The 14,730-nt window shown below is 42.5% G+C and overlaps 1 protein-coding gene across 1 annotated transcript; it reads right to left on the reverse strand.

Moving 5' to 3' along the window:
• Positions 1–2,241: 2,241 nt before the first annotated feature.
• LOC308481839 (serpin B3-like) lies at positions 2,242–11,535 on the reverse strand. The gene is made up of 7 exons (XM_081014548.1): positions 11,502–11,535; positions 10,250–10,434; positions 7,076–7,222; positions 6,259–6,376; positions 4,975–5,126; positions 3,522–3,689; positions 2,242–2,908 (listed from the first exon to the last, which is right to left on the reverse strand). The coding sequence occupies exons 2-7, from the start codon at positions 10,415–10,417 to the stop codon at positions 2,537–2,539; spliced, it is 1,125 nt and encodes a 374-aa protein (XP_080870674.1). The 5' UTR covers positions 10,418–10,434; positions 11,502–11,535; the 3' UTR covers positions 2,242–2,536.
• Between the last annotated feature and the right edge of the window lie 3,195 nt (positions 11,536–14,730).

A 14,730-nucleotide genomic window follows, 5' to 3' on the forward strand; every position in this document is an offset into this window, starting at 1 on the left:
GAAAGGATTGATACAAGTGGAGACTGTTTCCCTCTAGAGGGAGCTTTTGAAACTGTTACAAGAGTAACTGTTCTTGTAACCCTGAGGGAGGAACCCATGTCTTTATTTTGATATATTATTAAATAATAATAATAGAAATTCCACCCAGCCTATAGGATGGTCTTCGCAGAAGATTGGGTGTAACTGACTCCCAACTGGAAGGAACAATGCAATTATTTCTGGCAGGGCCTGTCCAAGGACGGTTGCCGAATACGTTTGCGACATCCGTGTCAGATTTGGAGCAAGAGTTTCCCATGTGATGTATCTGGGGGGTGGGGGGTGGAGTTGGCTAATTCTTTTATTTATGGCCAGATTCTCTGTGCCAGATTTGAGATTATATTATGAGGTGTCTTGTCTTTGCTGGCTCTGGGAGTGAATTGTCTTAAAGCATGTGGATATCTTAGACTTGGAAGATCATGATAACAGATTTGTTTGGCATGCATATCTATGGTATGAAAAAACAAAAGTGCATAAAGGTTTCCTAAACCACTTGGTGAGAAAATCAATTTACTCAGTGTGGGGAAAATATAAAAACTTATTGGAACAGAAAACACCTTGGTGGCTCTCTCCATTGGAAGCAAAATCTCTGAAAAAAGTTAATGCTAAAAGTGAGTGGCTAAGTTTCAGTTGGCTAAAGTGGTCAAAAGTGGGCTAACTGGGGACATAACTGGGCCAAGTTGGCTAAGGGGACTGAAGTAGGCTAAGTGGACTGAAGTAGGCCACTTCAGTCACTTTAGCCCAGTTAGCCCCCTAAGTCTCCTTAGCCCATTCCAGTCCCCTTAATTCCCCTTAGCCCATTTAACTCCCCTTTGCCCTTTGGAACACTTGGCCCACTTCAGCCCTCTTAGCCAACTTAGCTCACTTTAATCCTCTTGGTCTACTTCAGTACCCTTAGAGCACTTAGCTCATTTAAGTTCCCTGAGCTAGGGGTACTTAAGAAATCATACTCTACAATGAACTCCCTTGCAAATGAACACTGCAGAACAATTTTATTAAATGCTTTGTTTATTGAAACATGGCCAGAGAATGTCTCAAAAGCTATATGAAAAGGTTTTCATGTGAAGCAGCCAGGCTACAGTTCCATGTCGATTTGTGTGATCCTATACATTGTCTAGGGGACACGGGTGGTGCTGTGGGTTAAATCATAGAGCCTAGGGCTTGCCGAACAGAAGGTCAGCAGTTCGAATCCCCGTGATGGGGTGAGCTCCCATTGCTTGGTCCCTGCTCCTGCCAACCTAGCAGTTCAAAAGCACGTCAAAGTGCAAGTAGATAAATAGGTACCACTCTGGTGGGAAGGTAAACGGCGTTTCCGTGTGCTGCTCTGGTTCGCCAGAAGCGGCTTAGTCATGCTGGCCACATGACCCGGAAGCTGTATGCCGGCTCCCTCGGCCAATAAAGCGAGATGAGCGCCGCAACCCCAGAGTTGGCCCCAGAGTTACCTTTACACATTGTCTACTCAGAAGTAAGTCCCATTGAGTTCAAAAGAGCTTACTTCCAGGCAAGTGAGCCGTGGACAGAAGCCTCATGCCAACTTTGGCCTTTCCAATTCAGTGATAGCCACACAGATCTATTTCAGTTGCTCAAGCTGAAATGCATTATGAAGCAACAGGAACACTTGTACCAGGAAGCAGTTTCCACACTAGTGACATTTTCCTGCCTCCAGGTGCCATCTCTGCACGCTATTCAAAAAAGAAGAACTGAGGTACAAATAAGTGCAGTTTCTTTCATCACAGTGCTATATTGGAAGGATGGGGGGGGGGGACTGAACAGAACTAAAACTGCAGATTACACAGGAGACCAACTATCAACCAAGTGGACTTATTCTGGTTCTCTCATTCATATATATATATATATTCTTTCCTCCTTTCATATATATATGTGTGTGTGTGTGTGTGTGTGTGTGTGTGTGTGAAAGGAGGAAAGAATATATATTCTCTCCTTTTTACATTTTTTATGTTTTATATTATTATAAGTTCTTAGAGTATTTTGTGCAAAAATTCAAACACATTGTTTAAAAAATTCCTTTCAGAACATAGGCATTTCTGTTTAGGTGGTTGCTCTGAAGTCTTGGTTATCTGCTCAAAAGCTAGGGCAATATTCAGAGGTCAGGGCTGGATCTAGAAACACCCAAGAAGGCTTTCAGTTTAAAGCATTGTAAATTTAAAAAAGGGAAAACAGGTAGAGAAACACAGGGCTCCATCTGGTGGCACAATGCTATATCGCACATACAAGACATATATATCGCTTTTTCTTGAGCAGTCTTGCTGAGACCTAGGTGGAAAGATATTCTTCAAATAGATGTAAAATGACTGAAGAAGGTATTGCAAATGGGCAGGGTAGCAATCCTTTAAAAAACCATTAACATACTATGAAAAGTAGGCCCACCACCACACACAAAAAGTTTTCTCTGACCAAAGAATATGAGGCAAAGAGTCCTATAAAGCATTTCCTATATCTGTTTTCCATTGACTTTGTTCCACGAATCAGAAATCTTCCTTTATTGTGGTTTTGCAAATCTGCCGAAAACAAGTATGCTTTGGGTGCGTTTGTGAAGGACATAAAAGAGGAAAGGATGGTTAGCCAGAATCTCCACAGGTTCCCGACGTGGACGCCTATCCTTGGGGCAATGGACTGCCTCTGCTTCTTCACCACCCTCCTCATCAACCTCAAATAGAGCATTGTGGATAAACTGAGTCAGAACCACGTTCTCTGTTGTAGTTGCTCCAGAGAAATCTCCCTTTTTTCGATCAACCAGGTCGATTTCAGTTCTCTTCTCTGAGCTGAACTTGGGAAGAGCCACTTCCACCTCTATGGGCTTCAGATCACAGGATAAGGCAAGAAGATGCTCATGGCTTAGTCCACCTTCCAGCTAGAGGAACACACACAGAAATGGCAGTGATATCATTTCAGTCCCAGGTTGAATCAAAGCAATAGTGACCACAATAGATAAGTAGGTAATAGTACGTCCTTTCACAACAATATTATTAAATCCATATAAGTGTTATGGATATTAGTGGCCGCCGAGACCATATAACACCGGTCCTGAAAGACCTACATTGGCTCCCAGTACACTTCCAAGCACAATTCAAAGTGTTGGTGCTGACCTTTAAAGCCCTAAATGGCCTCAGCTCCACCCCCATAGTTCCGCCCGAACACTGAGGTCCAGCACTGAGGGCCTTCTGGTGGTTCTCTCGCTGCGAGAAGTGAGGTTACAGAGAACCAGGCAGAGGGCCTTCTCGGTAGTGGCACCGCCCTGTAGAATGCCCTCCCATCAGATGTTGAGGAAATAAACAACCATCTGACTTTTAGAAGACATCTGAAGGCAGCCCTGTTTAGAGAAGTTTTTAATGTTTGAAGTTTTATTCTGTTTTTAATGTTCTGTTGAAAGTCGCCCAGAGTGGCTGGGGAAACCCAGCCAGATGAGCGGGGTATAAATAATAAATTGTTGTTGTTGTCGGCATAGGAGCAGGAATATGATTTACCTGTTGAAGAGCTTCCACACTGCAGTCTACTGGGAGCAATACAAACAAGCTCATTTCATTGTTTTTGTAGGGAATCTCAAGAACCCGGACTTGAACATTGCATAGGTCAATTGTCCCTGCATTGTAGACACCTTTCCTGTGCATCAGCTGCACGGTATGACAATCCTTCTGTAAAGAAAAGAAAAGGAGTAAACATTTAAAAAGAGCAAAGGAACTTATTTTGCTTTAGGAGGTTCCTTCCTTCCCCTGATTCTGAATATCCAAGTTATAAAGGTGAGATTTCCACCCCAAGAGACTGCCTCTGGTTTGCTGAAAAAGGGAGAGATGGATAAAATGGGCACCATCTGTCAAGCACATTGAAGGGAAGTTTTTCTTTTCTGCAGTTCTCTTACTGCACATGACTGTGGCATTGTGGGAAAGTTTTGCTTTTAGAACTATTGCTTCTTTTCTCTCTTACATTCTGGGAAGTTTTTGCCTCTGCACAAGAGTCTGAGAATGTTCTGAACAGTTCCCATTGAGTTCATGAAACAGTGTATCCTGACCTGTTCTTAACCACATCTACGGAACGTGATTGTTGTATTCCTTCATGTTATGTTCCTTCAATATCAATCTTTAGTTATAATTTAATTAGGAGGTTTCATGCCTGTCTAGTTCCAGCTCCGTTTCCCAGTCTTTGAACTATCAGTGATTAATGTAATATGTAATGCCCGCCTTGTACCTATGTTAACCAATCAGCAACAAGATGCTTTGTGTTTGTATCAACCAATCAGCCACAAGCACACCTGTGGCAATGTTTGTAATATTCAATAAAAGAGAGTTCCCGGGACTTGCCCCGGCAGACGCCTCTCCTTTGACACCCACCATTCGTCTGTCGTGATTTCAACCCAACAGCACATCTTTTTTTTTAGAAGCCCCCTTGGAAGAAGAAGATATGCAAGATTGAGGGGAGAGGCCCAATATCTTCTGTTTATCCTGAATGAATAAATCTGTAAGAAATATAATGGTAAGGATCGCCCCTCTAAAATGCAAGAAGTAGTGAGCCTTCTAGTTCTTTGCAAGGCTACATGATTCCATCAAACTCCCAGAATGAAGAGAGAAGATTTTTCTCTTCCAAGATTTCAGCACCAATCCTGCTAAAATAAGTTATCCTCTTCCTTAATTGAAATAATGAGACTGGTGGTTAGTGGCCAAGTGAAACTCTGTTGTTACTCATGGGGCTTTAAGACATCTAAGCCTAGTTGTGTGGGAGCCATCATCTAAAAAGGGTTCAGTTCAGCGCTGCAAAGCCTTCCTTGCATCAAGTATTTCAAGTGACTTCCATCAAGACGCTATTGGGGCAACTGAACTCCCATGAAAATCAGGCAATTTGGAAGTTGCAAGGCTACTCGCCTACTTGCTCTCATTGTCTCTGCACAACAGAAGCAAGGAAGCTAGACATATATTTACAACTCACCTCATCTGCATGATGTGGGTAAAACGGGGCTTCTTCGGTGAGCTCTTTGTCAAATTTCACTTCCCATTGTCCTTTGAAGTAGAGAGCATTCACCAACAGGAGCTGAGCAAAGCAATCAAAGCTTTCCTTGGGGAGAAGATCCTTGATTTTACCTAGCAAAGAAATGGATATAATAGGGTTAAGAAAAATATCCAGGTTTTTGAAATATTATATTCCATAGTATCACTTCAAATAAAAAGGAGTGTACAACATGTATGCTAGCTATTTATGGAGGGTAACTGGAGCAGCTTGAGTAGAGTAATTAGATTAAGTACTTACCGTATTTTTCGCTCTATAACACGCACCAGACCATAACACGCACGTAGTTTTTAGAGGAGGAAAACAAGAAAAAAAATATTCTAAACGAAATAGTGGATATATGATTTTTGTGGTTCATGCTGTGGCCGCAGACATGTGATCTGACAGTGAGTTTGGAGTAGCCCAATGCAAAAATCCTGAGGATCCATGTGGATCCATGCTTTGTAACCACGGAGGAGGGAAGGAAGGGGAACCATGGATCCTCTGCTCACGACTGCAGCAGATCCCCTCCGCCACCCGCAGGCATTCGCTCCATAACACGCACAGACATTTCCCCTTACTTTCTAGGAGGAAAAAAGTGAGTGTTATGGTGCAAAAAATACGGTAATTATACCCTGAGTGGTCCTTTGGGGTGCTTTAAGAAGCAAATAAAATATCATGAGCACCAGTTTTCCTTTTACAGTGGTGCCCCACAAGACGAATGCCTCTCAAGATGGAAAACCCGCTAGACGAAAGGGTTTTCCGTATTTGAGTTGCTTCGCAGGACGAATTTCCCTATGGGCTTGCTTCGCAAGACGAAAATGTCTTGAGAGTCTTGAGATTTTTTTTTCGCTCCCCCCCCCCTTTATCTAAGCCGCTAAGCCTTTAATAGCCTTTTAGCAGCTAATCTGCTAAGCCGATAAGCCTTTAATAGCCGCTAAACCGCTAATAGCGCTAATCCGTTAAGCCGCTAATAGGGTTGCTTCGCAAGACGAAAAAACCGCTAGACGAAGACACTCGCGGAACGGATTAATTTCGTCTTGCGAGGCACCACTGTACCATGTTTGGAGGACAGCAGAAGCGACAATGGTTTCTTAGGTTATTCTTGGAGAGTAAAATAGATTTAGATGCTGATTTTTAGATCACTCAAATGAGGAACAACAAGTAGAAGCTTTCCTTTCACAAAAGTTGTCAGGAAGAATTTGTTAGTACATTGTGTGGTCTTACCATGTGTACGGATTTCAACCCAAAGGTTGATGAGTCTCCTCATTTCCTCGGGGGCATTGTGCAAATCAACTCCATCCACTTCAGTCAAGTACAGTTTCAGAGCACAGAATATGAATTTCTAGACAGAATTAGAAAAACTGAATCCATGTATCAGTAAATTTAAAAGAATAACAAATCGGTTATAACATCCAGGTTCGTCTCTGATTTGAGATTACAGTGGTACCTCAGGTGAAGTACTTAATTTGTTCCGGAGGTCTGTACTTAACCTGAAACTGTTCTTAACCTGAAGCATCACTTTAGCTAATGGGGCCTCCTGCTGCTGCCATGCCGCCGGAGCCCGATTTCTGTTCTCATCCTGAAGCAAAGTTCTTAACCTGAAGCACTATTTCTTGGTTAGTGGAGTCTGTAACCTGAAGCGTATGTAACCTGAGGTACCACTGTATTAGAAGTACAGCTTCATGACCTCAAAGGTTTTGCATAATAGAAATGTTATTACTGATAGCCTTCTGGAAGCCAGCAGAGATTTTTATTGATAGGTTTCCTTCTTAACCACTGCTACTTCTTAACTACCTTGGATTTGGGTGTCCTTCCCTAGTTTCCGAACACTGGATTTTAGTTGTGGAGTACCGGTACTTCATGCAACAGGTAATCATTACTGTAATAGTTCCCTCTAGTGGCCCGGGAAGGAGGTACAGCATCACAGGTTGGCAGTAGATGAAGAACCCATTTATGTAGAATACAGTCAGTTGCAGGTTGGAATGTGCACTTGGTTCTCACAGTGCAGTGGAGCACCCATAGGGGCCAAAATTAGAGTTACCTGGATGAAGGCAATGTCCTTGTTTCCATAGAGCTTGTTGGCAAAGCTCAGGGTATAGTTGGTGCTGGGCTCATTAAGAGTCGCAAGGATTTTGCTGAATGCCGTATGGATTCCTTCAGGCTCCTCACACTCATAGCAGGGAACATCCTAAGGATTCAAAAAGGAGGTTAATTCTCATGACTCTTGGCTGCTAATCTCATTATTAACTTCTCTATGTCCCGAATATGTGCAAACCAACAAGGCCAAGCGACCGAATTTTTAATTCTATATCGGCAAAGCGCTCAGTTACATCAGCTCCTAACGTGCAAGAGTTTCAAATGATTTCACGCAATGTATTACTATAAGATCCAGTGAAAAGTTGGAAGGAAATACACAAATCCAGATTTAAAATCCCTGCCCAGCAGTGAAATTCACCGGATGACCTCGGGTCAGTCACTATATCTGTAACATTGATCTAGATCAGACTTCCCAAGTATTTCACAACTTAGGCATTATGGCAAGGTGGTTCAGCTCAGAGCAAGGAGGTGCGTGGCAAAAGTCTCATCTGCTGTCACTAGGTTTTAAATGTGATGGTTTAGGATGGGTTTTCGGATTGGGACAGCTAGCACCTTTATTCTGTGCCTGCAATGAAACATCTCCGTCAATTGGAGTGGGGAGGAGTGTGCATTTGGGGGGGGGGGTTGGCAGAGTTGTTGAGCTTCTTTTGGGAGGGGAGTGGACAGTTGTAGAGTTTTTCTGAGGGGGTAGACAGAGTTTCTGAGGTTTATTTGGGACGGGAGTGGGGACGTTACTTGCCCGTGATCAACCATGATTGACCAGGATCACGCAGATGATCTACCTGTCGATCACGGTCGACCTGTTGGACATCACTGAGTTAGAGGAAAGGAATAAGATATCTTCACTGGCAGAAGATTGAGAATCGTGGACTCAGGGTCAGAGAATTATAAAGCGTCAAAATCGAGATGTGGAAAATATGGAAACAAGGAGGAGAGGCAGGACTGAGATGTGGAGAGATGCTTCAGAGATCCAGACCGTGGGGAGCTCTGAAAAATTAATAATTATAATTTGGACTATAATTTAGTCTTTTTTATTTTAGTTTTCATTTTAATTGGAGTATTACGATTGGATATATTAATTGGATGTTTTTTATTGGAAAATCAATAAAAATGATTAAAAAGAAATCTTCATTGGCATAAAAACACATGAACCTTTCAAAACGTCCCGTAAACCAAGTGCTGCGTTCAACTTATTGCTAATTATCTCCTTGTATGAGCGGAATAACTTCCACTTGCACAGTGGGACTTTCCTCCCTCTTTTCACCTGGGCCTACCAAATCTGTTCTGGTCCCCGCTTTAACCCTCTGGAGCAGATTTGGGGGTGGCATATTTGGGATAGTCCTGGGTGGTAATCCCAGTGCACAAGCAAAGGTCATTTCACTTCTGCAATTATTTAGTTAAATACTGCCCAAGATTGCACCAATACTGCAGAGGAAGATGCAAATATTTGTTATGTTCTTGTGCCTGTTTCACTTGAGTTTTACATCTGAGTATTTTGCCGCAAATGCATTTGTGGAAATGATGTCTGCACTCTCATGTGAAGAATTGATTGAACACTCTTCCTTCAAATATATTTCCCCACAAAATGGTAACATGGCTTCAGTTGCATAGGCGAAATAACAGCAGCACTTAAGAACTTAAAATATATGGTTTCCTAGGTCTCATACACCACAAGGTGTCACTGTCAATCAAACACAGAGTAGATCTCTGCTTGCATCTCAAACTTGCAAATGATTTGACATGTTTGGAACATCCTATCTGAACCATGCCAAATTAATGATGAAAACATCTATTGAGCTTCAGGCAACCTGAAGTTTGAGTTAATATTACATTCACTTGATAGTAACAAGTCACATTGGGATTGAGAAACAGAGGAAAGGGATGTATTCTACATAATCATATATTTAGGGTTGCAATATTTCAAAATCCAGACACAAAATGTTTCCTTTTCCTTTTCCTTTTCTGCAAAATCTCCAAAGAAAAAGAAGTTTGTTAGCTATGGGGGGGGGGGGGATTCACACCCCCCCCCCAAAAAATGTCTGGTTTTCCCAGACAATTTGACCTATTTGAGAAAAAGATTGCATGGACACAATTTTCAACAGACGAATCCTGGCTATGTCCAGGAAATTCCAGATGTATGGCAGCCCTACATATATTGTCTATGAAGTGATTCAGTAATATTACATCTCTACACATGTATCAGCTTTTGTATACAGCCTTTCTTCCAGGCATGCACATTCTAAGACATCCTTGTTTAAGAAGCTCTTTTAGGATTGTAATGAGAAAGTAAATGTTCAGATTGAAGAAATAATCAAATAGGCTCAGTACATATGAGGAATCCCTTTGGATTCGGAAATAGCATTTCTATAATAATTTTCAGAAACTGATCAACAACTTTCCCAGAACGATCTCGTTGCTTACCTACTATTGCAAGAATGGAAGACTCTAAATGCAGTTTAGATCTGGATCTCACAACTATGGGACCTAATATTAATGGACAAACTGACACAACCCATGTGTGAGAGAGCTGAACAGACAAGAAAATCACTGATTTTCAATCAACCTGGGATAGTTTTATCACATATGCAGCATCAAGAGTAGTTATGGGCCTCTAAGTGCACATGGAAACTTGTTATAAACACCATAATTCACTATAATTTGTTATAATCACTATAATTCAGTTTAAGAACTGAAATGACTTAAAAGTTAAATGTAATTAAATAGATATCTGGTGCCTCTGTATGTGTGGATGGTGGTTTATTTAATACTAATTTTTGTTTAATTAAATAAAAGAAAAAGGGGAGGGGGAATTTAAATGAATTGTAACCAGTGATTATAACAATACAGTGGACCCTTTGGATATGAATTTAATTCATTCTGGGGGTTCGTGCGCACCCTGAAAGAAGAGGCACTGTTTCTGCGCATGCATATGCGGCAAAACCCGGAAGTATACACTTCCGGGTTTGTTGTGTTCACAACCCGAAAGTTACGTATCCAGAGCGGTATGTAACCCAAGGATCCACTGTAACTGTAATATTTGGTGTGGACCAGTGATGGGAAGCTATTTGCCAGTGAACCTAGTTTGAAGGCTGCAGCTCTTCTTCTTGATTATTCTCACCTTCTCGACCGCAGCTGCCTGTTCATTTCCAGATGCATAAGCACTCAGGCCTAGAGCCGAGATGAGGTTCACAGGGCACGGCAAGACATTGTTATCTGTGAGCTCTTGGGCCACATGGTGAAAAAAGTCAACAGCAAATTTAGCATTGGCTTCAGGCAAGGTGGTCATGATGGATTTCAGAAGCTCTAAGGGAAGACCAGAATGAGTCATTTTTTACAAGCTCTATCATGCTCAGAGTATTTTCTTTCTGTTTTGGGGGCTGCCAAAGTGTTTTTTGTGTGGCGATTCCCGCCTCCCCCCAATTGGAATAAATAAAGATACAGGACACCATTGATTAAGGTTAATGGGCAAAAATTGGCCACAACTTTATTGATTACAGGTAAGAGCGGTATTGGCTTTAGGCATTGGTCCTATCAGACTATCCAGCTTCAGCCTGTTAGCATGAAAACCGGAAAGGGTTAACACCAGCAGGGGGAGCCCTGGGATGCACATCACTAGGAACTCCCCCAGGGGTCACCGCTCGGGGGCATGCTTTAGGCCCTGGCCTCCATAGGTTTCGGACGAGGCAACGCCCCCCGGAATCTACATAATAAACACATCTACATAATAATACCCCTACCAATGCCTAACCGCCATAACCAAGAGATGTTGTGACGATTTGCTATGAGGTAGGTGGAAAAAACCAAATGGCCAGTGCCAATTCGCCAAGTGGAAAAAATTCCTACCAGGCCCCTTAACGGCAACCAACCAAAGTCCATAGCAATGTCAGAAGGAAAACCTAAAGGGTGGGTGGGTGGGAAACAGAATCCGCAGCTGGGACGAAAAGGGGAGATCCCTGGGCCGCGCCAGCCTTAAATGACCCAGGCCACGCCCCCAGAGCGAGCTGATTGGCTGGCTCTGGGGCTGACGCGGCCCGAGTATTCCCCTGGTCGCGCGGGGCTGCAGCCAGCCCTGCGCGATTGTTCGGGGCGTGAACCCGCAACACCACCTCCTCCTTATTTCAGAATTGGCTTTCTCTGTACTTGGTTGGTGGTGTGAAACTAAGCATGCTCAGAGTATTTTTGTTTTGTTTTTTTGTAGTCCATGGAAGCTTATTAATAATAAATTTGTTAGACTTTAAGGGCATAATTTTGGTTCCTTATTTTATGTATTCCTTTTTTTGAGGGGGGAGGGGGACCCCTATTTTGAGAACTGCAACAGAGCCTCCCTGCCACTTTAATTTGGCCTTGGGGGGAAAAGGAGAGCTACTCACCTTGGATTCAGTTGCGATGATAAGAGGCTGGCAGGTGAGTGTGATGCTCTCCTCCGCTGAGCTGCTGGCATTTATATGGATCTCCTTACACCCACGCAACTATTAAACAGATTTGCATTTCTAAATCAGCAAAAAAATTGATTAAAACAAATTTACATAACGAAAACAGTGCGAGGCAAAACCTGGTCATTTGTAATAATCAAACCTAATCATCACAGATGACTACATATGCTGCAGATATGACTTTGTATAATTACATATATTTCAGCTGCTGCAAACAGGTGGATTACGACACACCCTTTCAGCAATGAAGGTGTTTGTGCATTGTCAGTGTGCTCACGGAACTCCAAATAATGACTCTTGAAAACATCCTCATTATAAAACTATCCCTTAAAGCCAATATTATTTTACCAAGGGAATCCGTTGAAAGAATGGGTGTCCCTTTAGGCTAGAAATGCAGAGGGTTGCTTCCTTGTTCCCCAAATTCCCCTTGAATGCCCTCTGGTGCTGTGAAAAATGACAGGGCTTTGTACACACTGGACAGTATTCAGTTAATGTGTTTGGTCAGCAAAAGGATTTCCACTTGCTCAATGGGACTTCCCCCTCCCCCAAGACCTTTGAAGGAGGAGGACTCGAGTATACAGTATTTGGCCAGGATTCCTTGTTTGCGCTATTTGTACATTATTTTTAGTTGCTATTCAGCTGTTTTGATTAGTTTGCATTTTGTTGGTTTTGTTTTGCACTACCTAAAGGAGGGTGCGTCAGAAATACTGTCTGCATAGGTAGGTCTACGTGAGTGTAAATCTTGGGAACAAAATAATAAAAATAAAGAGAAGACAAACAATATGCAGATATTACAACATCATCTAAATAGGTCCAGTAAACAACAAATTACAAATTCTGTCATAATGTAAACAAAACCACAGTGCCAAAAAATTAAGATTTCCAATTTAACCATTCACCTATCACTAGACAGCACGGTTGGAAACATGCAAATTATCCAGTCTTTATCATGGTGGCTAGGGTTGCCATATTTCAAGAAGTAAAGATCTGGACACAAAAAGTTGTTGAGCTTTTTTAAGGCAATCGCCCAATAGCCCCTCTGCCCACGCCAGAGCCAGAGCCTGAAACTGTGCCTGGGACCCCTGCACAAGAGCCCAAGTCTGAACCAAATCTAGGACATCTGCTTTAAAATGTAAAATCCCCCCTGGATGGGCATGTAAAATGTTAAAGGGACCCCTGACTGTTAGGTCCAGTGACGGACGACTCTGGGGTTGCGGCGCTCATCTCGCTTTACTGGCAGAGGGAGCTGGCGTACAGTGACATGTGGTCAGCATGACTAAGCTGCTTCTGGCGAACCAGAGCAGCGCACGGAAACGGCGTTTACTTTCCTGCTGGAGTGGTACCTATTTATCTACTTGCACTTCATGCTTTCGAACTGCTAGGTGGGCAGGAGCTGGGACAGAGCAACGGGAGCTCACCCCGTCACGGGGATTAGAACCACCGACCTTCCAATCGGCAAGCCCTAGGCTCTATTGTTTAACCCACAGCGCCACCTGCATCCCGGATGGGCATGGAAGACCCCCTAAAAGGGGACATGTCTGGGAATTCCTGGATGTATCGCAACCCTAGATAATGCCCCAGAATGACACTGGCCATCTCCTCTGAAGATAAGATGCAGACCCATTTCATGGAACAAGGAAGACAACATTGTGCTGTAGTGGTTAAGAACGATAGACTCGTAATCTGGTGAACCGGGTTTGCTTCCCCGCTCCTCCACATGCAGCTGCTGGGTGACCTTGGGCTAGTCGCACTTCTTTGAAGTCTCTCAGCCTCACAGAGTGTTTGTTTTGGGGGACAAAGGGCAAGGAGATTGTTAGACACTTTGAGACTCCTTCAGGTAGTGATAAAGCGGGATATCAAATCCAAACTCTTCTTCTTCTTCTTATATCAAGGAAGAAGAAAAAATAGATGGGAATTGATTGGTAAAGCGTTCATTATACATCCCACACACTACATCCCACAGAGTGTTTGGACACATCCAGTGTTAGTGTTTTTTCTGTGCCAATCAGCTCAGGGTTGCCATATTTCAAAAAGTTTTGCAAAATCACCGACATTGGCTGCCATACATCCAGATTTCCTTGGACATTTCGACGATTTCTGCCTGGACACTGCTATCCGGAATCACTGTTATTGCTTCTTTCAGAGACCTGCATAGTCTTCAAAGACTTTCAGAGACTTATAAGACTTATGTTTATTTGGTTTTATGTTTTCAAGAGAATCCATTAAGAGTGCATATTTTGTGACTTTCAGAGATTCATAAGTTTTCTGTTTATGTGATTTCATATATTTCATATTATATAAAGAGTGTATATTGATATTGTATCCTTGTATTTGGTCATTATGTTGCCTTGGATGTTACTGACTATTGTTTGCAACACAGGGGTTAAATTGTTTGGTTACTAGACACTGCTTGCAGCTGTAGTATTCCGGATATTTCCAGGAAATTCTCGATGTATGGCAACTCTAAGTCAGCTGCCATTTTACTTCCTACAATGTTTGGACAGTGTCATTGTATGGTTTGGTCACTAGGTGGCAATGGAGTTATTCATGTCTAGATGGGAGCCAGAAATGTCTTGTTGTTCTTCTCCAGTTGTTGTTTAAGAGAGCAAGTTGCTAGGCAAGAAAACTTCATTATGTAACGTAAGCTTTTCATGGCAGGCTGGGCATTGTGGGAAATGTAAATAGCAGCTTCCAGCCACCCAGTCAGCTTCCTGTGCTCCCACATCCCCACTCCTGCCACTGCCACAGAGTGAAAACATGAGCAGGGGACCACTGTTTCTAAAGTGAGCTTAAAAGAACTGGATGTTCCCGTCTGCTTTTAAATCATGTGGCTATTGTATTTAATAATAACAACAAGTATAGAGTGAGTGATTTTTAGTGCTAGTACTCACTGGTAAGGAGTACCATCACTTTTTCTTTGTTTCCCATGATAGCCATTTTTTTCTGGCACACGTGGCAATTTTATCAAAAGATTAGTATGGACACCTAATTTTTTTAAAACAAAAAATATGTGCTCTCTCTTTTTCTTTCTCTTTGCATATATAAATGTGTGTGGTAAATAAAGGCATATATAATAAAATCCCCACTGTGCCTCATTTCTGAAGGAAACACAAACCCTGGATAAGCACCTGGTGAGGAGATTTCACCCCTCCCATACCCAAGAATC

The sequence above is a fragment of the Podarcis pityusensis genome, assembly GCF_964106645.2.
Source record: "Podarcis pityusensis genome assembly, chromosome: 7".
Classification (NCBI taxonomy): domain Eukaryota; kingdom Metazoa; phylum Chordata; class Lepidosauria; order Squamata; family Lacertidae; genus Podarcis; species Podarcis pityusensis.

Bases quoted from the DNA above. Each gene is read 5' to 3' on its own strand.
- LOC308481839 (XM_081014548.1), bottom strand. From the start codon at position 10,417: ATGACCACCTTGCCTGAAGCCAATGCTAAATTTGCTGTTGACTTTTTT. The intron at 5,127-6,258 runs GTAAGACCACAC...TTTCTTTGCTAG, and splicing joins GGTTGAAATCCGTACACATG to GTAAAATCAAGGATCTTCTC. The intron at 2,909-3,521 runs GTAAATCATATT...GTGTTCCTCTAG, and splicing joins GTGTGGAAGCTCTTCAACAG to CTGGAAGGTGGACTAAGCCA.